The 26,536-nt window shown below is 41.1% G+C and overlaps 1 protein-coding gene across 7 annotated transcripts in view; it reads right to left on the bottom strand.

The window, feature by feature from the left end:
* Positions 1-7,093: 7,093 nt before the first annotated feature.
* Positions 7,094-26,536, bottom strand: part of POLE2 (DNA polymerase epsilon 2, accessory subunit) — a 46,237-nt gene continuing 26,794 nt past the window's right edge. For 5 of the 7 annotated variants that reach the window (XM_032134838.2, XM_032134841.2, XM_058429523.1 and 2 more), the window contains 9 exons: positions 18,678-18,850; positions 18,016-18,105; positions 17,796-17,850; positions 17,172-17,231; positions 17,007-17,084; positions 14,440-14,548; positions 13,438-13,614; positions 10,822-10,889; positions 7,094-7,209 (listed from right to left, as the gene is read on the bottom strand). In XM_032134838.2, coding sequence (XP_031990729.1) covers positions 7,191-7,209; positions 10,822-10,889; positions 13,438-13,614; positions 14,440-14,548; positions 17,007-17,084; positions 17,172-17,231; positions 17,796-17,850; positions 18,016-18,105; positions 18,678-18,850 — 829 coding nt within the window. In that variant the 3' untranslated portion in view covers positions 7,094-7,190. The remainder of the gene's footprint in view (positions 7,210-10,821; positions 10,890-13,437; positions 13,615-14,439; positions 14,549-17,006; positions 17,085-17,171; positions 17,232-17,795; positions 17,851-18,015; positions 18,106-18,677; positions 18,851-26,536) is intronic. The other 2 variants (XM_032134839.2, XM_032134840.2) reach the window with 2 other exon arrangements.

The following is a 26,536-nucleotide window of genomic DNA, read 5'->3' as shown; positions in this document are numbered from 1 at the left end:
GTGGCACTATTCATAATTGACAAATTCTGGAAACAACCCAAATTCTCATTCATAGTAGAATGGATAAATGTAAATATCCACCCACACAATGCACTACTCAACAGTATAGATGAGTATCATTAACATAATGGTGCTTGAAAGAAACCAGATGTAAAATAATACATATGACTCTGTCATATAATAGACAAAACATGGCAAAATAAATCTGTTAAGCCAAGCTAGTGATGGCCATGTTGGGAGAGCTGCTGGGTGAGGGTCTGTTAATCTTGGTTACATTGGGTGTGCAATTTGTGAAATTCGTTGTGCTGTACACTGACAGTAGATGTTATGTATCTTTTAAAGTTAAAAAATGTACTTTTTTTTTTTTTTGAGACAGTCTCCCTCTGTTATCTAGGCTGCAGTGCAGTGGCACAATCTCAGCTCACTGCAACCTCCACCTCCCAAGTTCAAGCAGTTCTCCTGCCTCAACCTCCTGAGTAGCTGGGATTACAGATGCCCGCCACCACGCCTGGCTAATTTTTGTATTTTTAGTAGAGACGGGGTTTCACCATGTTGGCCAGGCTTCTCTCAAACTGCTCACCTCAGGTGATCCACCCTCCTTAGCCTCCCAAAGTGCTGGGATTACGGGAATGAGCCACCTTGCCCAGCCTAAAAAAAAAAGAAAAAAAAAAACAACTTTGCCTTCGTGGATCTCATCTGGGGTAAGACTAGTGACTCCAAAATGGTATCTCCAGTTCTACCTGACCACTGAGCTCTAAGAGACTCACATGCCACTGCCCCGCAGAGTTATCCACCTTGATGTTTGATGGGCGTCTCACATTAACAATTCTACATAGAAATCTTGATTTTTACATCTCAAACTTGTTCTTTCCCCAGTTGCACTAAATAATACCGCATACCCAGCTACTTAAACCTAAAACGTAAGCTGATTCCTTTCCCTCACCCTGCTGCCGTTCAGTTGCATAGTCCTGTTGTCTCTTCTTGTACACTCCAAATATATCCACTTCTATTTCTGCTCTGAGCCACCATCATCTCCATCGCGGACTTGTGCAATAGCTTCCAGTCGGTCTCTTCAGCTCTTCCCTTCTGACAGTCTCTTTTCCACACAATTACTTTAGTGATCTTTAAAATCAAATCAACTTACATCATTATCTGCTGAAAACCTAGTAACTTCTTATCCAAGTTCCTTACATGTATCTACAGTTAATCCCTAACACACTTCGTATTCACCGTCTAATTTTCTTCCCCAGATCAGTCTAATGTCAATACTCTTGACTCCTGTGCAGCCGGGGCACAGGCCATTGAACCTCAAGACCTTAAATGATGTCACCTTAGTGACTCCCTGCAACATGCTTCTCCCACCTCCAATGCCTCATATAAAATGGCCAGCATCGTTTTTTGTTGTTCTTGTTTTGAGATGGAGTTTCACTCTGTCACCCAGGCTGGAGTGCAGCAGCGCGATGGCGGCTCACTGCAACCTCTGCCTCCCAGGCTCAAGCAATTCTCGTGCCCCAGCCTCCAAGCACCTGAGACTACAGGCACGCACCACCATGACCAGCTAATTTTTTTTTTTTTATATTAGTAGTGATGGGGTTTTCTCCATGTTGGCCAGGCTGGTCTTGAACTCCTGACCTCAAGTGATCTGCCTGCCTCGGCCTCCCAAAATGCTGGGATTACAGCCATAAGCCACCATGCTTGGCTTTTTTTTTTTTTTTTTGACCATGGTTTGTATTTGGTATTTTCTTGTTATAGGGTATGGCTCTCCCCATTTGAAAAGGTAAGCATCATGAAATCTAGGACCTTGCCTTTCTGGTTTACCACTGGATTCTCTGATGCCTAGAACACTACTGGGCAGGCAGATGAATGAATATAGTAAAGAAAAAAGCATGTTTAGTATGTATAGTATGATCCCAAAATATTTTTATAGGAAAAATGTATACATAGAGAAAAATCTGGAAGCATATTTACCAAAATACTAACAATATTTCTGATAGTGGAATTGTAGGTTGTTACAACTTTTCTTTATGCTTGCTTACATTTTATAATTTTCTATGAACTTGTTTAGTAAAAAGTCTTAGAATACCCTACCATTAGGTTTTAAAGCTTTGCATCTAAAATAGCTTTGAGACATAAAGATGAGTTCCAAAAGGTTTAAAGCACCTGAGGGATGTGTAAAATTGCACTCTTTTCTATTATAACCCTGAGGTCAGTGAACATAACCAAGGATTAATTGTCAACTTATTTCCACTCACCTTTGTAAACATCAAAATTCTGGACGTTTGATCTTAAAAAAGGCATTTCCAAACATGAACACATGAACACACCATACTTCTCAAAGGACAACAAACTACACCTGGTTGTTTAGAAGTGACAATGGCCTTTACGGTTCCTGAACCCTCTGAAATTATGTGTAGGGGCAGGCTCATGTGGGGCTGGGGGACATGGGTCTCAGTAGAGGCCCATAGGGCCCGTAGCTTTCATTAGATTCTCTGAGGGTTCCTGCCCTCTGCTTTGCCAAGTTTCTTACTATGTGATGTTCTCTTTCCCAGAAGAATCTCTTTGGGAAAAGACAGTGTACAGTTGTGGAAGAGCCCCCTTGACCAAAACAAATGTTCTGTTGCCTAAAATTCATCCATTAAGGAAAGCTCTCCTTAAAAAAATAATGGGCCGGGCGCAGTGGCCCACACCTATAATCCCAGCACTTTGGGAGGCCAAGGTGGGTGGATCACCTGAGGTCAGGAGTTCGAGACCAGCCTGGCCAACATGGTAAAACATAACCTCTACTAAAAATACAAAAATTAGCCAGGCGTGGTGGCGGGCGCCTGTAATCCCAGCTACTTGGGAGGCTGAGGCAGGAGAATCTCTTGAACCCAGGAAGCTGAGGTTGCAGTGAGCCAAGATTGCACCATTGCATTCCAGCCTGGGTGACAAGAGTGAAACTCCATCTCAAAAAAAAAAAAAAAAAAAAAAAAATGCCTTTTGGAGGGAGAAGGTCCTAGGTATTGAGCCATTATCAGTTATTAACCCCTTTGTGCAAACTGTCTTATCCTATCCTTCCACAAATAACTGCATTTGCTCTCTTCAGATGCCATTTGCTCTATTTGTTGGGAAGTAGAGGTCCAGAGTAGATGGCTGAGACCTACTGACTTAAGTGAGACACTGTGATAGCACATGCCAGATCCTAATACATAACAGCTTTATGAGACAAAACTTAATGCACTGGAATTTTCTATTCTGCTATGACCCATTAATATTTCAACCCACTGATCAGTTTGACCTTCAGTCTGAAACACTGCTCAAGATAAATGATCTTGTATAGCTTCAGTAGCATGTTCAGTAAGGAAGTAGACGAAGGCAAGACAATACCATGCTGGTGAGGCGCCTGGACTCGTCAGATAACCCAGCATCAACTCTGCTGTGACCCTTACCAGCTGTGTGACTTTGGGCAACTTATTTAACCTCCCTATGCCTGTTTTCTTCATGTATAACTAAAGGTAATAGTGAACCTAATGAGGATTAAATTGTGCAACGAATAAGCACTTAGCACAGTGTCTAGCATAGTAAACATTTAATACATGTATTAAGGAATTGGAGCAATGGTCTTGCAACCTTTTCCGCAACCCCCCCAGCCCTTTAATTCAGAAAACCTGCCTAAAAAGCCCAAAGTATGGCCGGGCGCGGTGGCTCAAGCCTGTAATCCCAGCACTTTGGGAGGCCGAGGCGGGCGGATCACGAGGTCAGGAGATCGAGACCATCCAGGCTAACACGGTGAAACCCCGTCTCTACTAAAAATACAAAAAATTAGCCGGGCGTGTTGGCGGGCGCCTGTAGTCCCAGCTACTCGGGAGGCTGAGGCAGGAGAATGGCTTGAACCCGGGAGGCGGAGCTTGCAGTGAGCCAAGATCGCGCCACTGCACTCCACCCTGGGGGACAGAGCAAGAATCCGTCTCAAAAAAAAAAAAAAAAAAAAAGCCCAAAGTGTAAGCACAATAAAAAAAATAAAAGTGGAGCCTTTGAATAGAGTGGGTAGGAGCCTTGGCTCCAGAGAGAACGTATATATGTGCATAGGATCAGAATGAAATGTCCCATTTTAAGTTTACCTTCCCTGCTCTGAGCTACCACCACCATTACAAGAGGACACTAAATTTCACAGATGGTGGTGAACGATTGGGGCTCACCTGATTTTGCTTAATAGGGATATCTTTTTTTTTTTTTTTTTTTGAGACGGAGTCTCGCTCTTTCACCCAGGCTGGAGTGCAGTGGCGCGATCTCGGCTCACTGCAGGCTCTGCCCCCCGGGGTTCACGCCATTCTCCTGCCTCAGCCTCTCCAAGTAGCTGGGAACTACAGGCGCCTGCCACCTCGCCCGGCTAATTTTTTGTATTTTTAGTAGAGATGGAGTGTCACCGTGTTAGCCAGGATGGTCTCGATCTCCTGACCTCGTGATCCGCCCGCCTCGGCCTCCCAAAGTGCTGGGATTACAGGCGTGAGCCACCGCGCCCGGCCAATAGGGATATCTTATGGACCACAAAATTAAATTCCTGTGCTTATAAGGCAGGGAAAACAGTTCATGAGCACAATCCAATCTGTAAGCATGTCTTCTTGGTTGCAAACTGCAGTTTAAATTAGTGCTTGCGAAGTCAGGATATTGTACCGAAAAATCCAGATTTCTCTAACATGGCCCCATAGGCCTGGTTTCCTGCATGGCTGCCCCTGGCGGAAGAATGCTTCATTCAGTCTGTCCAGTCTCTGGCATTTTATGGTTTCCCTACAGAAACCACGTGTTTGCTTTTCTTATAGTAGAGAAATCTTAACACTACCTTTGTGTGTTAACAATCTGGCTCCTGCTTTGAGGTGCACGTTCACTTAATGGTGCCTCGTAAACAGATTGCAGCAGTGAGATCAGCCGGGCTTCAGCTGATTAAACACCCAGTTGGGAACACCCAGCTGGGAACACACTGTCTCTGTTCTTTTTTTTGAGACAGAGTCTCGCTGTGTCGCCCAGGCTGGAGTGCAGTGGCACAATCTCGGCTCACTGCAAGCTCCGCCTCCCAGGTTCACGCCATTCTCCTGCCTCAGCCTCTCCGAGTAGCTGGGACTACAGGCGCCTGCCACCACGCCCGGCTAATTTTTTGCATTTTTTTTTTTTTTAGTAGAGACGGGGTTTCACCGTGGTCTCGATCTCCTGACCTCGTGATCCGCCCGCCTTGGCCTCCCAAAGTGCTGGGATTACAAGCGTGAGCCACCGCGCCCGGCCTCTGTTCTTTACTAAAGCGAAGTCCAGACACTTTCACACCGGCTCCTCTGCTGTCCCATCTTACAGACCTTGGCTTTCTTTTCCATCTCTGGACGATGTTGATCCTCACCTGGTTCTAGCTCCTGCCTTACCTTATTCTAATACTGATGGCCTGCTTCTGGCAATTTACTGCTCTGAGTTAACTGCCTTGTTTCACTTCACTTCATCTTGTTTAACCCCTAAATGCACCCTACTTTCACTGTGTTCTTGAAAAGGTCTCAAAATACCTCTGCTTTAATTATAGAAGCAATTATGTATCCAGTGAATGAGAGGATACCTTGATTTCAATTTCCATTTATAAACTTCTGCCCATCATCATGCATATTTAGCTCTGTGAGTCTCATAACTGGACCAGCAGCCTTGCATGTCTATTTTACTGCGACTTTCTGGGCCCAAACTTTTTAAATTTATGTCTTGATTTCATCTTTAAACTTCGATTTTACCAGGTTATTCTTGAAATTAAAGTTAAACCTTGCTCTTCTAACATTAGGCCCCTTCTAACATTCTTCCAATTTTCCATCCCCAAACCACATATCAGATTGTCATGTCCTCTTTGCTGCTAAATTCACTTATCACTGCATTCATATTAAATTTCCTTGAGGAATTTCCCTTTCACTGTGTCATTTTTATATTTTTTTATTAGTACCTTTTCTCTCAAAAGCTAATTCTCTTTGAAAGCAATGTCTTCCAGTCCACGCTCTTCATAATTTTTTTTTTTTTTTTTTTGAAACAGAGTCTCACTGTGTCGCCAAGGCTGGAGTGCAGTGGCCTGATCTCAGCTCACTGCAACCTCTGCCTCCCAGGCTCAAGCGATTCTTTCATCTCAGCCTCCCAAGTAGCTGGGACTGCAGGCGTGTGCTATCACGCCCGGCTAATTATTGTATTTTGGGGGGTTTTTTGTCTTCTTTTTTTTTTTTTTTTTGAGACGGAGTCTCGCTCTGTCGCCCAGGCTGGAGTGCAGTGGCGCAGTCTTGGCTCACTGCAAGCTCCGCCTCCCGGGTTCACGCTATTCTCCTGCCTCAGCCTCTCCGAGTAGCTGGGACTACAGGCGCCCGCCACCACGCCCGGCTAATTCTTTTGTATTTTTAGTAGAGACGGGGTTTCACCGTGGTCTCGATCTCCTGACCTCATGATCCGCCTGCCTCGGCCTCCCAAAGTGCTGGAATTACAAGCGTGAGCCACGGCGCCCGGCCTTTTTTTTTTTTAGATGGAATCTCTCTGTCGCCCAAGCTGGAGTGCAGTGGCGCAATCTCGGCTCACTGCAACCTCTGCCTGCCAGGTTCAAGCGATTCTCCCTGCACTCTAGCCTGGGTGACAGAGCTAGACTCCGTCTCCAAAAAAAAAAAGCATATCTTTATACATATCCACATATTTTTCTTTCTTTCTTTTTGACAGAGTCTCGCTCTGTCACCCAGGCTGGAGTACAATGGCACAATCTTGGCTCACCGCAACCTCCGCCTCCCAGGTTCAAGTGATTCTCCCTGCCTCAGCCTCCCCAGTAGCTGGGATTACAGGCGCCCGCCACCACGCCCAGCTAATTTTTGTATTGTTTTTAGTAGAGACAGGGTTTTGCCATCTTGGCCAGGCTGGTCTCGAACTCCTGACCTCAGGTGATCCACCCGCCTCCACCTCCCAAAGCACTAGGATTACAGGCATGAGCCACCGCGCCTGGCCCCCATATATTTTTCTTAAAAGACTATGCAGAAAATATTTTTCTTAGAAAACTTTCTCAAGTATACCATCATATTTATCACTTAGTATCAAAATTTCACAAAATACAAATTTAAGCAGAACATCCTAAAGTTTACCATAATTTTATTGTAATATCAAAATCACATAACATATAGAGTTAAGCAGAAAACTGATGAATTTTCTTCAGATGGTCTTTAAGAATCTCAAAAGCCTTGAAGTTTGCTGAAAATAGAAAAAAAAATTAAATATTTGGAAGCCTAAGTTGTATACTTACTAATACTTAGTGGTAGTTAATTTTTTTAAATAGGTATAGTTAATTGATTTTAAAAAATAGGTCAGTACATACATACTGTTTCAAATTCAAAAGCAGACTCTAAAAAAATAAGTCATTCTCATGCCCCTTTTTCTGCTCCCAAAAAGCAAATGTATGTCCTTTTTTTTTTTTTTTTTTTTTTTTTTTTTTTTTTCCGAGAGGGAGTCTCACTCTGTCGCCCAGGCTGGAGTGCAATGGCGCAATTTCGGCTCACTGCAACCTCCACCTCCTGGGTTCAAGTGATTCTCCTGCCTCAGGCTCCTGAGTAGCTGGGATTATAGGCATTTGCCACCACGCCCGGCTAATTTTTGTATTTTTAGTAGAGACGAGGTTTCACCATGTTGGACAGACTGGTCTTGAACTCCTGACCTCAGGTGATCCATCCGCCTCGGCCTCCCAAAAAGTGCTAGGATTAGAGGCATGAGCCACTGTGCCCAGCCGACAACTGTATGTCCTTATAAAGGTAGACTAATTTTAAAAAAAGGTAGCCGGGCACGGTGGCTCACGCCTGTAATCCCAGCACTTTGAGAGGCAGAGGCGGGTGGATCACCTGAGGTCAGGAGCTCGAGACCAGCCTGACCAACTTGGAGAAACCCCGTCTGTACTAAAAATAGAAAATTAGCCAGGTGTGGTGACACATGCCTGTAATCCCAGCTACTCGGGAGGCTGAGGCAGGAGAATCTCTTGAACCCAGGAGGCGGAGGTTGCAGTGAGCCGAGATTGCGCCACTGCACTCCAGCCTGGGCAACAAGAGTGAAACTCCATCTCCAAAAAAAAAAAAAAAGTATTCTAATCATATATAAGCACATGTATATGTGGGCTTATGCTTTAAAAACACATACAGAAGTGATAGGATATTATGCATACTTTCTACACCTTTTTTCCATTAGTAGTAAATACATTATATTTATATTTAATTATTTGAGGCTTGGAAATTTAAGTAAATCAGAAAGTTCTGAATAAGTACAAATATTTAGATATATATACATTTTTTAAATTTCTTGGTATAAAAACTGCAGTAAAAAGGCTGGGCGCAGTGGCTCATGCCTATAATCCCAGCCACTTTGGGAGGCCAAGACCGGTGGATCACCTGAGGTCAGGAGTTTGAGACCAGCCTTGCCAACATGGTGAAACTCCGTCTCTACTAAAAATACAAAAATTAGCCGGGTGTGGTGGCATGTGCCTGTGATCCCAGCTACTTGGGAGGCTGAGGCAGGAGAATCGCTTGAACCCAAGAGATAGAGGTTGCAGTAAGCCGAGACTGTGCCACTGCACTCTAGCCTGGGCAACAGAGCAAGACACCGTCTCACAAAAAAAACTGCAGTAAAATTGTACCTAATTCTACATGATGTACCTACTTGTATGCATAGGCTTAAGGATACCTATAGGATAAATTCCTAAAAGTGGAGTTGTTGGTGTAGGCATTAATAAATCTTGCCAAATTGCCCTCCATAAAGGTTTTTGCCATTTTTCATTCTGACCAACTACATGTGAGAATGTGTATTTCCTCCAAAATATCACCAATATTGTGTTTTTAAATAAAACTACTTGAAAGTCATGTTGAAACAGGGTTAATTTTATCAACTTTGACTACATTTCTGTGATTAATTCCACAATATGATTTCACAAATATTCTAACAGAACGCTTCTTAGGAGAAACTAAGTGGCAAGAAGACCAGATTATTTCAATATATCTTGAAACTTTTCTGTTTTCCTAAAACATAAACTTACATCAGTTTGTTTGATCTAGCATTGAAAGATTCTCCAGTTACCAATACAAAATTATAGTTTGGAAATTATGTCAAGGCTTTCAGCATCTGAGGCCACAGCAGATAAAGGAAGCAACTATTTCAGTTCGACAAAGAGTGAGCATCAACTACAAGTACCATGAGACAGGGTACTTGACAGCTGTCACCCAGGCTGGAGTGCAATGTGGACCAATCACAGTTCACTGCAACCTCCGACTCCCGAGCTCAAGTGAGCTCAAGTGATCTTCCCACCTCAGTCTCTCCAATAACTGGGACTACAGGCGTGGGCCACCACACCCAGCTAATTTTTTGTATTTTTTTGTAGAGAACAGGCCTTGCCATGTTGCCCAAGCTGGTCTTAAACTCCTGACTTAAGCCATCTGCCTGCCTTGGCCTCCCAAAGTGCTGGATTACAGGTGTGAGCCACCACGAATGGCTGCAGACTGTTTTATGTCTACAAGTTTTATGCCAAATCTTATTTTAGTAAAAGACATTCTAACAGTGGACAAGACCGTATGCTCCAGGCTGACAGCCCTCAGAGTTGACTTAGTCCTGGGGTCACAAAATCAAGCGCCCTCAGGATATCCAGCGTAGACAAGTGGGCTGGAAAAGAGCCACAGCGTCTGGCCTCCTTTTTAATTTTATATTTATAAGCATTGTTTTGAAAATTTTCTTATTCATTTTGTATTCACTTTTATTTTAAATAAATATGTTAATTCCAAAAAGACAATTGGGCTGTGTTCAAGATTATATTCTCTGACAATAACCTGGTGGGGAGTTACTTGATTTGGTCACTTGTTTTTTGTTTTTTTTTTCTGAGATAGAGTCTCACTCTGTTGCCCGGGCTGGAGTGCAGTGGCACCATCTCTGCTCACTGCAACCTCTACCTCCCAGGTTCAAGCAATTCTTCTGCCTCAGCCTCCTCCTCCTGAGTAGCTGGGATCACAGGCACATGCCATCACACCCGGGTAATTTTTGTATTTTTAGTAGAGACGGGGTTTCACCATGTTGGTCAGGCTGTTCTCAAACTCCTGACCTCGTGATCCACACACCTCGACCTCCCAAAGTCCTGGGATTACAGGTGTAAGCCACTGTGCCCTGCCTGGTCACTTGTTCTTAACCAGTGGTGGGAACTTTTTCAAAATATAGTTATCTGAGAAATCATGTTAGGATGCCTGAGATTACGGGAAATAATATCTTAAATGCCTATTCTTTACAATTAGAAAGTCATTTGATGAGTCTGGGGCAAAATCCTAACTTAACATTTTTAACAAGGACCCCAGAGGATTCTGATGTGGGTGATCTATGTAGATCACCCTGTGAAAACTACTACCCACTAGGTGATTATTTTCTTCTTTCTCAAGACCTTTCTGTAACTCCAACCCCATACCATCACCAAACTCACACACAGCTCCCTCACTGTCAATTTAAGGGAAAGTACCTAAGAAGCAACCATACGGAGGGCAGGACCGACCTCTCAGAAGAATGAGACCATCGTCAGGAGTCAGCCTGTAAGAGAACTAGCCCACCTCCACAGCCCGCCTGAGATTTCTCCCAGAAAACAGTTTCTTGATCTATTTCAACACAAACGTACCGTCATGTACGCACAATTCTATGTCACACAGCATAACCATGATAAGCTCAGCCAATAATATTTCTTATGGGCCACTGTAGACATTTTCAAAAATCCCAACACACTGATAGAACATCTCATTTTCAGTAATTTAACACCTAGAGAAAGATCTTTCTTGCTGTGTCTGTGCACACACTTACCTATCTTCTACTGTCTTATTAGAAGGATAAAAAACTTTGAATGAAAATCCACTTCTTGGAAAAGAGCCCTTTGGGGGAGAAAAATGCCTGTAAGTGAATGCTCAGACTTTTTTTTTTAAATAAATTTTTTTAAACACTATATATATTTTATTTTTTATTTTTTATTTTTTTTTGAGACATGGTCTCACTCTGATCACCCAGCCTGGAGTGCAGTGGGGCAATCTCACTGCAACCTCCATTTCCAGGATTCAAGCGATCTTCCCATCTCAGCCTCCCAGGTAGCTGGGACCACAGGCATGGGCCACCACGCCTAGTTAATTTTTGTGTTTTTTTGTAAACATGGACGGGGTTTCACTGTGTTGCCCAGGCTGGTCTTGAACCCCTGGGCACAGGTGATCTGCCCACCTCGGCCTCTCAGAGTGTTGGGATTACAGGCATGAGCCACGCCCAGCCGAATACTCAAGTTTTATAAAATAATCCCTGTTTTTTAAAATTCCTTGGTCATGACTTAAAATGACAAGATGTGACTATAAAGTAACACAACAGATTTTTACATGATCTTTGTACAGAGTTGTTACTATATCTCCACTTGAAGCAAAAGTCTTTCGAGTTGGCTAGACAGTCTTAGGCTAAAAGATGAGGTTGGAAATGCTTAGGAGGAGCTCTACTTAGTGTAAGAAATAAACAGACTGTGTAATGCCAAATATGCATGTGAGACAATCAGCAAGTTCAAGAAGTCTTTCCTGCCCCTCCCTCTAATGCAAAACTGATTTGCATTCCTATGTGCCTGTTCGATTCCCTTCCTATGTGCCTGTAAAGCAACTGAGCAATAATCACACATACAATTGTTTGTCTACTATGAAACTCTCAAGTGGCTGAGCAGAGGCCCTGTCTTTTCAGTCTTCGTGCCCCAAGCACTGAACCCAACACCTAGCCTATGGCAGGCATTCGTTAATGTGAATAAATATCAAGAAAGGATGAAGTAATGTCTAAGGCTAGTTTTGAGCTTGCCCAAAAGGTATAAATAAGGTAAAAAAGATATAATGATGGTGTGGAGGTGGTGATTTACTCACAGGAATGAAAAAGTAGAAAAATTCAGAAATAAGGTGTATTCAAATAGAGCATTAACTACGAGAATGCCCAAAGTTTAAGTAAGGAAATAGCATCACCATGAAAGACTATTTCAATGTGAATAAAAATCAGGTCATCAATTTCTAAGCAATAAAACCAAATCAGTTAACTGTGTTCATTCTTAAAGCAGAGGTTCTTAACCAGGGTTACTTTGTCCCTCAGGGGGCCATTTGGCCAATGTCTGGAGACATTTCTGATTGTTACAGCTAGAGAATACTACTGGCATTTAGTGGATAGAGGCCAGAGATGCTGCTAAACAGCTTACGATGCACAGGATAGCCCCCACAACCAAAAATTACTTGGTCCAAAATGTCAAAAGTGCCAAGGCTGATAAGCCATGTCTTAGAAGAAGCCGGACAAACTGTGTGTTTGAGGAAAGCAAAGTAAGTAGAGACAGGCCCTTTCTATGTTGCCCATGCTGGTTGTGAACTCCTGGACTCAAGCCATCTTCCTGCCTTGGCCTCCCAAAGTGCTGGGATTACAGGCCCAGCATCATGCCAAAAATAAGGCATGATGTTTCCAGAAATTACTCAGATGAAACAAAAAATAAAGTCTAAAATTCACAAGAATCAAGGAAGCATGCATATTAAAAATCTCTAGTGGAGGTATTTTGACATAACTGTGTTTATGTCATTGTTTATGCAGTATTTATTCTCCAAGTACAAAAAGTTAACTATATTTCTTTACTTTTCTTTTTTTTTGAGATGGAGTCTCGCTCTGTCGCCCAGGCTGGAGTGCAATGGCATGATCTCCGCTCACTGCAACCTCTGCCTCCCTGGTTCAAGCAATTCTCCTGCCTCAGCCTCCCGAGTAGCTGGGATTACAGGCACGCACCACCACGCCCAGCTAATTATTGTAAATTTTAGTAGAGACGGGGTTTCACCATGTTGGTCAGGCTGGTCTTCAACTCCTGACCATGTGATCCTCCCGCCTCGGCCTCCCAAAGTGCTGGGATTACAGGTGTGAGCCACCACAGCCGGCCTAAAAGTCAATTATATTTCTGCAGAAATTCTGAAGCAACCTCAAGATTCTGAAGCAATTTCAAGGTTCTACATAAAATTAAGTAATAAAATGTGTACCAATGAGGTTTCTACATTAATCAGGCTTAGATTTTTGGGACCTGTGCAATTTCCAAAAATCAAAATCATTCTCAAAGGACGAGTACCACCAATATGCAGGCTCTGAAGCAATTCCCAGAAAGGAATCCCAAGATGAGTTCTGAAGAGGAGAAAATTACTCTTTTGGATTTATGTTTTGGTATGCTTGTTTTTTTTTTTTAAAGTCATGTTACTTTATAGTCACTATACTGAAAGTTTAAGAACTTTCTGTGTATACCAACTTTCTGTGTATAGAAACTTAATTCAAGGTTTCACTAATAGCATGTTTTTACTTCAACAATAATTTTATTAAATATATATTTTTAAATTAAAAAATGCACTCTAATCTTGATAAATAATGACTATATAAGATTAACTACATTCTTACAGGGTTTATGCAGAGGCATTCAGTATTTGTCATAGTGAAAGGATCGTATTTATCTGCAATGACAAGTAGATCGGGCACAGGATACACTCTCAAAGCATAGTCATATGCCCAATACACTGGGCAGACATAAAGAGGTAGGGGAGTCAGATGTCCTTGGGATAAGATAGTCTTTACAAACTACAAAAGAGCACAAAACAAAGCAAACTTCAGTTCATTTGCAAAAGTGAAAATAGCTAAACAAATAATTTCAAATTAAATATTAATTACCAAAAGGAACCAGAAAATTTGAGAAACTAGGAAAGCTTTGACTCACAGAGCTTTGGGAGACACTAATTTAAAAATGAAATGAACCATTCTGTATTTTAGGAAAAAAAATCTACGAGTTTTCATTTAATAACATATACATCATTATGCTGCCCAGGCTGGTCTCAAACTCCTGGCCTCAAGCAAGCCTCCCAAAGTGCTGGGATTACAGGCATAAGCCACTGCACCTGGTCCATAAACTTTAAATATTATAAAATGAATAATAAAAATGCTCTGTAACATCTATATCCGTACTTCTCAAATGGGGGTATATGTAACCTGGGATTGACAACTATTGTCAGGGAACCTCGAAGCTACAAGATAAATACTGCACATTCTTGTGATATGGACATACTATATAAAATATGTAACCAATGTGATAAGTAAGAACAGTTTATTAAAACAAATGTACATATATTTTCAAGTATAATTTAAGAGTTTAAAAGGCAAAACATGAAGCTTGAAAGAAATTTCATGCTTATTCTCAGCTTTTCTCTGTCCTTTAGGGTATACACTTCAGTAGAAAGCTGAGAAACACTGACTTCACTAACAAAAATTAACTTAGTGACAAAAGTATGTTCAAACTATTTTGAACCATAAATAAATGTCCTAACCCAAGGACAAATTATTAAGTGGCTTAATAAAATTTTATATAATGCAACATGTAAGGCAGTTTAATAAAAAAGTTGTTTCACTTACGTGATTAGGAATAGCCAAATTGCTGCTAGGAAAACGGACACAGTTTCTGCACATTTTATTTACTAAGTCTTCACGGAAGACAATAATTTCCTGTGTACAGTACTGAATTCTAAAATGAAAACAGAAGTTGAATTTGACTTCTCAGAAAAAAATGAGATTAATTTTAAAGGTAAAATCTCTTACAATACAACCCCATTCCCACGTTCACTGTTCACTACACAAAACTTCAACCAGAGTCTGTCTATTCATCCATTCATTTAACAGCTATGTATTGAGCTCTTAATATATGCCTACCCCATTCTAGGGATTAGCGAACAGAACCAAAAGATCCCAGCCCTCATACAGTTTACATTCTAGTAGGGGGTGGGGCTGAGAAAATAAAAAGCGAACATAACCATATAGTATGTTTTAAGATAAGCATACGAGAAAAAGAAAAAGACAGGCTAAGAGGGATAGCATATGTGGTAAGAGAGAGCCTAGAAGGCAGGCATATTAATAGGATGATCAGAACAGGCAGGGCTCATAATTTAGTGTGACTTGAGCACAGGCTTGAAGTGGAAGAGAGACTTAGTCAAGCAGATATCCAGAGGAAGCGCACTGCAGGCAAAGGGAACAGTTGGAGCACAGGCCCTCAGACTGAAGCTCGCCTGGCATCCTTGAGGAACAGAAGGGAGGTTAGTGTGGCTGGAGTAAATGGGGAGGAGAGGACATCAGAGAGGTAATGGAGCCAGATCACACAGGGCCTTGATTACCACTGCAAGGATACGGCCATTACTAAATCACATGAGGGGTCCCTTTTTCCAATGAGGGTCCCTTTTTCCAGGATCAGGAAGGTGGATGGGATATGCCTTATGCTTTACAGGATCACTTTCACACTGCATTAAGAATAGAATATGGAGGGGAAGGGGTAGAAGCTGGAGACCAATTAGGAGGCTATTTAATAATCCAGGCCGAGAAGATGGCAGAGCAGGGCTCCTCAACCTCCAGGCCATGGACTGGTACCAGTCCATGGTCTGTTAAGAACTGGACCACACAGCAGGAGGTGAGCGGCAGGCTGCAAGCAAGCAAAGCTTCATCTGTATTTACAGCCACTCCCCATCGGTTGTATTACATCCTGACCTCTGCCTCCTGTCAGATCAGTAGGGGCATTAGATTCTCACAGGAACACGAATCCTGCTGTGAACTGCACATGTGAGTGATCTAGGCTGCACACTCGTTATAAGAATCTAATGTCTGATGATCTGTCACTGTCTCCCATCATCCCCAGATGGGGCCATCTGGTTTCAGGAAAACAAGCTCAGGGCTCCTACTGGTTCTATATTATGGTAAGTTGTATAACTGTTTTATTATATATTACAATGTAATAATAACAGAAATAAAGTGCACAATAAGTGTAATACGCTTGAATCATCCCAAAATCACCCCCACCCCCCTGGGGTCTGTGGAAAAACTGTCTCCCATAAGACCAGTCCCTGGTGCCAAAACGGTTGGGGACCACTGTGGTAGAGGGTTGTGGAGGTAGAGGTATAGAGAGGTAGCAGATTCTGGATATAATTTGAAGTTAATAGGACTTCCTGAAAAAAACATATGTGAGAGAAACCCCAAAGTGTTTGGCTTGAACAACTGGAATAATCATTGTTCAGACCATGAAGGTGCCATGAACTAAGATGGAGAAGTCTACAGAAGAGGTTAGAGACACTGGAGGAAGATCAGGAGTTCACTTAGGTTGGGATGGTGATAAGTAGGCAACTGGATACCTGAGTCTGGAGTTTGGAAGGTAGGTTGAAGTGGAAATATAAATGTGGAAGGTGTCAACACACAGATGATACTTAAAGCCAGAGGACACTGGATAAGGCCAGCAAAGGAGTGAATGTAGGCAGAAAAGAGGCGAACCAAGGCTGATTCTGATGGTATTCCCACAGGAAGAACTTATGATTACAATGAGCAATACCAACAGTAAATAAGCAATCTTTGTATTCTTCCTTTGTAACCTTTCTTAAAGGATGTGTAATAATAATATCTATTTTCAAATTGCTATCCATTATTCAAGAGTCTGAATTGACTACCAATAAATTATTTAAATATAGTTAAACTATTTTCAAAGTTTTGAGAAACCTAAAACAAAAATAAATTTTCTTCTTATATTTATTTCATAACAGTCGAAATTCAGAGACACATTTTAGGAATCAAGTTAGTTTTTTTTGTTGTTTTTTTTTTTGTTTTTTGTGTTTTTGAGACAGGGTCTTGCTCTGTCACCCAGGCTGCAGGCTGGAATGCAGTAGTGCATTCTCAGCTCACAGCAACCTCTCCACCTACCAGGCTGAAGTGATCCTCCCATCTCAGCCTCTTCAGTAGAACCACAGGTGCGTGCCACCAAGCCCAGCTAATTTTTGTACTTTTTGTAGAGATGGGTTTCACTGTGTTGCCAAAGCTGGTCTTGCAACTCCAAGCAACCTGCCTGCCTCGGCCTCCCAAAGTGCTGAGATTACAGACATGAGCCACCACACCTGGCTGAGTTAATTTTTAAATGAAAGGAAAAATGTATAACACAAAATACTAATTCTTACCTGCAAGGATTAGTAGTAAAAACTGAAAATGGTACCCTTTGTCTAAATTCATTAGTGATGCTTTCAGCAAGTGGTGGCCTATAAAAACAATTTATGTGATATAGTTTATCTTTTTAAATTTTACAGAATGTTCTACACTGTTGCAAAAATTTGAACAAAACTTACCTTGGTAAGATGGAACCAAATCCAGGATCCTCTGGACCAGGTACAAACACAAAACGACTACTGTAGCAAAATTCAACACAATTCATTTAAAAATATTGTAACACTATCCAATAGCTTAAAAGCAAGTTATTCCCTTTGTTTTCACTTTAAAATTAAAAAAAGTTTAAATTTCATGCATTATAATAAATGAACTATTAAGTCTTCAGACCAACACTGTCTAGTAATGTCATGATAGAAAAGTTCTATATCTGCACTGTCCAATTGGACACTTGAATTGTGGCTAGCATAGCTGATGGACTCAATTTTATATTTTATTTAACTTTAATTAAATTTAAAGAGACATGTGGCCAGTGACTATCATATTGGAGAGTGAAGCTCTAGACTCTTAAGAGTAATGCCACGAAGAAATTCCAAGTATGGCTGAAATTACCTCTATCCCTTTCAATACTTTTCATTATAAACCTCTAGTACAACGTGAGGATAACTTTATCTCTTAGCTCTTTTAATTTTCTCAACTTTATCTTCCTTAGTTTTGTAATAATTGCTGACATAACAAAATTCATTTTGTTTTTTTTTTTTTTTAAGCAAAACGGTGAAAAAATATGTAGTGGTAGAGATCATTACCTTTGGTGAATATCTGGGTATTCACATATTATATCTGCCAAAGTTTTTAGGGAATCTAAAATTTTAAAAAGGTATTGAATTAAATTTGCATATAATGCCATAAAATTATATTTTATTAGATACAGTCCTGTATATTCTTAATTAAAATATTATGGATAATTTCTTATTACTTTAGTTTATATGACTATAGAAACACTTCTTATTAAATAGATCTTAATACCTTTCAAAGCTTGAACTTGATTTTTTCCATATGGTGCAGATGAAAAATTACCACACAGAATAAAGCAGGTTGGAGGTGCTGGTGAATAACCTAAAGAATAAAAGAGTAAATGAACAATACTTTTCTAGTCTACAAATCAAGTTAAAAACCCTTTAACCATGACTTTCTAATAATAAAAATTTATTTTAAAATGACATTTTAATAACATTAAAATAATACTAATAACAGTACCCATTTATTGAGCACTTACTATAGGCCAGGCCTGCATTGGCTTAATTACTCCTCAGAACATCCATAAAATCTGAGACTTAGGTTAAGTAACCTGCCCAAGGTAATAGGCTCACACTGAAACCCAGTTTGTTTTTGTTTTTGTTTAGAGATAGGGTCTCACTATGTTGGCCAGCTGGTCTTGAACTTCAGGACTAATTCTTATTTATCATGACTATAAACACACACACACACACACACACACACACACACACAGGTTTTTTTCTTAATGTAAAAATTTAAGTCTTTAAAATGAAATCTAATTTAAATTATCTCATTGCTAACTCAGTGTTTTTTTTTAATTGAATACTCAAAAAGATAAATAGAATACTCAAAAAGTTTTAAAACATGAACCCTCATAAGAGTTCAAGAAAGAAGAAAAAAATAAGACCTACCAGCAAACATTATGCGAAGCTTTTCCAATACTTCCACCTGGTCCAACCAAACATCAGATAAAAACACAAACATAGCATCTTTATTCTCCTCTTCTAGTTGTTTTAGTTTTGCAGAAGTCTTCACAGATGTATTAGAAGGACCTCCAAAAAAATTAATATTTCCATAGTATGCCCTAGATAATTATAACATAATTATCTTCTATATACTACCAGAGATATTTTTCTAATAATTGTATACATTTAGCTTCTTTGTATCTAATGAAGTTATTTTCCAGTGTAAATAGGTGAAAATGTACTCTTTGTAACACTTTAAAAGTACAAAGGTTATCTAAATATTCTAAAATAAGACAAGCAATATGGAAGCAGTAAATAAAATAATAGGCTATATCTGTGTCTTAAAACTGACTAAAGCAAACATTAAAATAATAATTTCCTATGTCACTGAAAGTAGGAGAAATGAGTACACCATTTGAACAATATCTAATAGAAACCTCAAAATATGTGCTAACCATCTGCCCAAGTAATTCCACTTCTGGAAAGGCTAATTGTAAGGAATTAAGGATATATACAAAGACTAGCCTATATCCAAGAACTTCGAAAAAATTATTCAACGGTTCCTTCAAAGCTTGGTTTTATTCAACGCTCACCAAGCAAGGGTCAGTAGGAAAGTGGGTAATCTACACACTCCCAGCCTCCACCACTTTTGCCCACTCTACACTGACACCCTGCAGTTCCCAGCTTAAATGCAAATACCCCAGAGGCCTCCTCTGAGGATCCCAAAAGAGGTTAGATTTTCCCATTATACACTCTCATAGGAACCTGCGCTTCTCCTTTGCAGATCTTATCAAATTTGTTATCAGGCCAGGGTGGCTCACACCTATAATCCCAGCACTTTGGGAGGCCAAGGTGGGGGGATTGCTTGAGGTCAGGAGTTCAAAACCAGCCTGACCAACATGGTGAAATCCACCCCGTCTCTATTAAAAATACAAAAATTAGCCGGGCACGGTGGCAGGCACCTATAATCCCAGCTACTCGGGAGGCTGAGGCAGGAGAATCGCTTGAACCTAGGAGATGGAGGTTGTAGTGAGCCGAGATCATGCCATTGCACTCCAGCTTGGGCAACAAAGCAAGATTTCGCCTCAAAAAAAAAAAAAAAAAATGTAATTGGCCAATTGTAATTGGGTGATTGTTTCATGTCTGTCTCCCCCACCTAGTGGCAATACAGTATGTGCTCAAAACATATTTCCTGAATGTCACAAATCATGCTATAAAACAATATTTCACAGTAATAGAAAATGTTGATAGCATATTATTAGATGAAAAACACAGGTTACAAAGCAAGGTACAGTATGTATCCATTTATAGTGCCAAAAAAAGGGAATAGATATAGACCTGTGCATTCATGCATAAAAAGAAACTCTCCAGATATACACATACATATCTTGTTATAGTTGATTCCTTTTTTTTTTTTAGACGGAGTCTCGCACTGTCTCCCAGGCTAGAGTGCAGTGGTGCAGTGGTACGATCTCAGCTCACTGCAACCTTCGTCTCCCGGGTTCAAGCAATTCTCCTGCCTCAGCCTCCCGAGTAGCTGGGATTACAGGCACGTGCCACCACGTCCAGCCAATTTTGTATTTTTAGTAGAGATGGGGTTTCACCATGTTGGCTAGGCTGGTCTTGAACTCCTGACCTCAAATGATTCACCCTCCTCGGCCTTCCAAAGTGCTGGGATTACAGGCATGAGCCACCACGCCCAGCAAGTTGATTCTTGTTATTAGTGATAGTTATGTTCTACAAAATCTCCACAAACAATGATTGGCAAACACTGAACCACTGCTCCTTGGGAAAATTTGTACATAGATATACATGGATTGATTATAGTCTTAAGTCCTAAAACCAATTTATCCTGGTAGATTCTATTTTTACAAATGAGAAAAGTTGGTTCAGAAATGTTAAGTGTCTTATCTGAGGTTGCTCCAAAAACAGGTGCCAGAGCTGAGATTCAAATGCCCCCTCCCCACACACAACTGGCCCCAGGGCCAGAGCTTCTTGCACTACCCTGTACTGCTCCCTGCAGTCTCTGTCCTCTGGTCAACTTTTTTTTTTTTTTTTTGAGACACGGTTTCGCTCTGTCTCCCAGCCTAGAGTGCAATGGCATGATCTCGGCTCACTGCAAGCTCCGCCTCCCAGGTTCACACCATTCTCCTGCCCCAGCCTCCCAAGTAGCTGGGACTACAGGCACCCGCCACCACGCCTGGCTAATTTTTTGTATTTTTAGTAAAGACAGGGTTTCATTGTGTTAGCCAGGATGGTATCCATCTCCTGACCTCGTGATCTGCCCACCTCGGCCTCCCAAAGTGCTGGGATTACAGACGTGAGCCACCGTGCCCAGCCCCTCTGGTCATCTCTTAATGAGGCTGAAACAAGAGGGCAGTGTGGCCTTGTTCAACTTCAGCTGGGAACATGCATGCCAGGTGACTCAAAATTTTTTGCTGTTTTGCTGAGCAAAAATGACCACTAAAGCACCTTTAGTATTGACTTTAGGAGGTACAAAAACATTTTAGCACAAATCTGTAAATGAAGATCTACTATATATGGACAGTCATGCACGGCATAACAACGTTTTGGCAATGACGGACTGCATATATGAGTGGTTTCATAGAATGATAATGGAACTGAAAAGCTCTTATTGCCTAGTGACATCTTAGCTGTCAAAATGTCCTAGTGCCACACATTACTGTGTCTGTAGGGACACTGGTGTATACAACCTACTGAGCTGCCAGTTGTAGGAAAGTACAGCACATATAATAATGTACAATATGTAACACTTGATAACAATAATAAATGACTATGTTACTACTTTATGTATTTACTGTACTTTTAATCATTATTTTAGAGTGTAGTCCTTCAACTTTTTTTTTTAAGTTAACTGTAAAACAGCCTCAGGCAGGTCCTTCAGGAGGTCCTTCAAGAAGAACGCATTGTTACTACAGATGGCAGCTCCATGAATTATTGCCCCTGAAGACCTTCCAGTGGACAAGATGTGGAGGTGAAAGACAGTGATACTGATGATTCTGTGTATAGGCCTAGGTTAATACATTTGTTTTAGTTTTTAACAAAAAAGATTTTTAGAAAATATAAAGATGGAAAAAAGTGGCTGGGCATAGTGGCTCATGCCTGTAACCACAGTACTTTGGGAGGCTGAGGCGGGAGTATTGCTTGAGGCCAGGAGTTCGAGACCAGCCTGAGCAACATAGTGAGACCCCCCCACCAATCCCTACATAAATTTTTTTTTTTTTAATTAGCAGTCTTAGCTACTTGGGAAGCTGAGGCAGACGGAACACTTATGTCCAGGAATTTGAGGTTGCAGTGAGCTATAATCGCATCGCTGCACTCCCTGAAGAGAGAGTACGATTTTGTCAGTAAATCAATTAATCAATAAAAGAAAAAAGCTTACAAAATCAGGATATAAAGAAACAATTTTTGTGCAGCTGTACAATGTGTTTGTGTTTTAAGCTGCTTATAACAAAAGAGTCAAAAAGTTTAAAATTTTTTAAAGCTTATAAAGAATGTTAAACTAAAGTTAATTTTATTAAAAATTTTTTATTTCAAGACAGGGTCTTCCTTTGTCACTCTGGCTGAAGTATAGTGGCACAATGATAATTCATAGCAGCCCTGAACTCCTGGGCTTAAGCAATGCTGCCACTTCAGCTTGCCAAGTAGCTAGGACTACAGGTACACACTGCCACACCCAGCTAATTTTGTTGTTGTTGTTGTTGGTAGATATGAGGTTTTGTTATGTTGTCTAGGCTGGTCTCAAACTCCTGGCCTTAAGCGACACTCCCTTCAGCCTCCCAAAGTGCTAGGACTGATTACAGGTGTGAGCCACTGTGCCCAGCCTAGGTTAATTTCTTACCGAAGGAAGAAAACTGTTTTTAAACAAATTTAGTGTAGCCTAAGTGTACAGTGTTAATAGCCTACAGTAGTGTACAGTAATGTCCTAGGCCTTCAAATTCACTCACTACTCACTCACTGACTCACCCAGAGCAACTTCCAGCCCTGCAAGTTCCATTCATGATAAGTGTTCCATATAGGTGTACCAATTTTATATTTTATACCATATTTTTACTTTATCTTTTCTATATCTAGAGAGACAAATACTTATCATTGTGTTACAGTTGCCTATGGTATTCAATACAGCAACGTGTCATACAGGTTTGTAACACAGAAGCAATAGGCTGTACCATACAGCCTTGGTGTACAGTGGGCTATATCATCTAGGTTTGTGTAAGTACACTGTGATGTTTGCACAATGACATAATCACCTAACAACACATTTCTCAGGACGTATCCCCGTTGTTATGCAATACACAACTGTACATACTTATATAAAGTAATGTTAACAGTTTTTTTCTGTTTAGTAAAATTACAGGTGATTTTCCTTTCCTTTTGTGTGCCTTCATATATTTTCTAATTTTTTTTTTTTGCAATCATGAACCACATTATTAATAAGAAAAAACTTTTCTTTTTTTAAAGATTCAACTACTTTTCCAATGCAGCATACTGGCTTGAGTTGGAAACCTTGGGATCAAAGCACATCTCTAACAGTAAAAAGTTTGGGCCAGGTGCAGTGGCTCACACCTATAATCCCTGCCTCCCTCTGGGAGGCTGAGGTGGGTGGATCACCTGAGGTCGGGAGTTCGAGACCAGCCTGACCAACATGGAGAAATCCTGTCTCTACTAAAAATATAAAATTAGCTGAGTGTGGTGGCGCATGCCTGTAATCCCAGCTACTTGGGAGGCTGAGGCAGGAGACTCACTTGAAACCGGGAAGTAGAGGTTGTGGTGAGCCAAGATGGTACCATTGCACACCAGCCTGGGCAACAAGAGCAAAACTCTGCCTTAAAAAAAAGTTTGTGACTGTGGATAAATTACCCAACCCTTCTTTTTTGGGGGGTAGGGGGACAAAGTCTCAGTGTGTCGCCCAGGCTGGAGTGCAGTGGCAGGATCTCAGCTCACTGCAACCTCCACCTCCAAAGTTCAAGCAATTCTCTCGCCCAAGTAGCTGGGACTACAAGCGCATGCCACCACACCTGGCTAATTTTTGTATTTTTAATAGAGACAGGGTTTCACCATGTTGCCCAGGCTAGTCCTGAACTCCACAGCTCAAGCGATCCACCCACCTCAGCCTCCCAGATCGACACTTCTTAACCTAACTCTTCAAATGCAAAAAAAAAAACTAAACTGGTATCTACTGCACAGGGTTACTAGAAGAAATACAAGTGATAGCCGGCCGGGCGCGGTGGCTCACGCCTGTAATCCCAGCACTTTGGGAGGCCGAGGCGGGCGGATCACGAGGTCAGGAGATCGAGACCATCCTGGCTAACACGGTGACACCCCATCTCTACTAAAAATACAAAAAATTAGCCGGGCGAGGTGGCGGGCGCCTGTAGTCCCAGCTACAAGGGAGGCTGAGGCAGGAGAATGGCGTGAACCCCGGGGGGCGGAGCCTGCAGTGAGCCGAGATCGCGCCACTGCACTCCAGCCTGGGTGAAAGAGCGAGACTCCGTCTCAAAAAAAAAAGAAATACAAGTGATAATGTACAGAAAGCCCATAGGGCGGCCGGGCGCAGTGGCTCACGCTTGTAATCCCAGCACTTTGGGAGGCCGAGGCGGGTGGATCACGAGGTCAGGAGATCGAGACCACGGTGAAACCCCGTCTCTACTAAAAATACAAAAAAATTAGCCGGGCGTGGTGGCGGGCGCCTGTAGTCCCAGCTACTCGCAGAGGCTGAGGCAGGAGAATGGCGTGAACCCGGGAGGCGGAGCTTGCAGTGAGCCGAGATTGCGCCACTGCACTCCAGCCTGGGCGACAGAGCGAGACTCCGTCTCAAAAAAAAAGAAAGCCCATAGGGCACAGTGCTCAGTACGGTGTGAGCCCTTAGACATGGTAACTGATACTGTTATTGTTCTCACCAAATGGACCAACTAGCATTTTCAAAGGTATAGTAATAATTTTGTAGTTGCTAGAGGAATGCAGTAAGTAGACATAATTGTATGATGATTTCGGTTAAGCATATACCCAAACATAAATCAGAGCATCACAGAAAGAAACACCTATTAAGCTAAATATTGAGAAATTAAACTTCAGAAAAACCTTACTCACATCTTCCGTTTTAAAAAAAATTATTTGCATTAACTACACAATGGTAGGGAGGGTATTGAGTCAGTGTAAATCTTTTTAGGATAGGACCATGCTGTAGACCTATTTGCACTTGTTTGTAAAACAGTATTTTACACATAAAACATACTCAGTAAAATATTAGTTGTTGAATTGATTGACTACCACCAGATTTAGCCCCCTGAATTTTACATTTTGAAGGCATTTTAAGAGAAAAGTAATTTATAATCCTAACAAGAATAAAATGATCATTTTATTTTAATGTACTTTATTACACCTCACACCAATCCTTTGGTTTACTAAGCATATATTAAACAGTTGGATTTAGAGAAAATGGTATAATTTAAGTGGAAAATTATTCGAAACATTATAATAATGATCTCTTGGCTAAAGAGAAACGAATGGTAAACTCACAGCCAGCCAATTCTACTATACCTCTCATTCCAAAGTAGTAATTTTGAAGCTTGTACAAAACAAAAACACCACGACAATGGCAATTTTGCTCTAAACATATTCCAAAGGAAACTTACCATATTGAAAAAAGCCACAAACTGCACCAAAAGCACTCAAATAGAGGTGGGCTTGGCTTGATTAGGGCTTGTGCTCTCCTTAGCAAGATCAGCACCTTTCCCTCAGTTACTTCAACAGGAAGAGTAGGTGCTCTGCAAAGGCCGCCCTGCCAGTGAACTCCCAGCCAGAAAATGTTGCCTTTGCACCTTGAATTTATACAGGCATACTAAAACTAAAATCTTTGTTGTTGTTGTTGTTGTTGTTGCTGAGATGGAGTCTCGCTCTGTCGCCAGGCTGGAGTGCAGTCGCCAGGCTGGAGTACAGTGGCGCGATCTCAGCTCACTGCAACCTCCGCCTCCCGGTAAAACTAAAATCTTAATCTTTATGCTTCCTTTTGAAATCATCACCATTATACAGAATCTCATGGTTAGAAGGCAACTACTTTAATTCCCCCAGAGGTGGCAAACTCAAATGCTTACAGGCTCCAGGAAGATAACACTAAATAGCAAAGCAGCAGTCCACTGACACTAACTAAGGCACACATACATGCCCTGCCCAAAGTGGGCAACCACTGCAGTTTAGTTTTTGCAATGTGAGAATTCAGGCTCTGTACTGCCAAATCCTCCTTTTAAGAGAACTCCAAAACCTAGACCTTTATGAGAAATCTTCTAATTTTTATACACTGGAAACTAACTCAAAATGTTTTTAAACACCTCAAAGTGGGGAGAAGAAAAGAAAGGTCTATAAACTACTTTCAACCCATGGGCCACCAAGTACAATTTTTATACTATCATTCAGGCTCTGCCCAAATAATTCAACTGACAGGGAGCTCAGCTCCTCTAAGAGAAGGCCATTTTGGAATAGCTCTAATATTATGATGCTTTTACTTATATTAAGGAGCTATAAGCTACCTCACATAACTTTCATTCATTAGAATATAAAAATGAGAATTTTATATGAACATGGAATTATATTCTTCTAAGTGTTATCCTATCTCTCTTACCTCACTTGAACTTCTCATCAACCCCAAAGATAAATAAAACAGATAGACTGGAAATCTTTCCTAGTTAAAGCCGAAGTACAAAGACGGTATTGCAACTAATCTTTGGCCAATCTGCTAGTTTTCACATTACATATAAAACCTAGTCTTCTAATTCTCATTTTCCATT

The sequence above is a fragment of the Hylobates moloch genome, unplaced genomic scaffold (assembly GCF_009828535.3).
Source record: "Hylobates moloch isolate HMO894 unplaced genomic scaffold, HMol_V3 SCAFFOLD_16, whole genome shotgun sequence".
NCBI classification, from domain to species: Eukaryota; Metazoa; Chordata; class Mammalia; order Primates; family Hylobatidae; genus Hylobates; species Hylobates moloch.
Note: the sequence above shows the minus strand (reverse complement) of the source record. Positions and strands in the feature narration are given on the sequence as shown.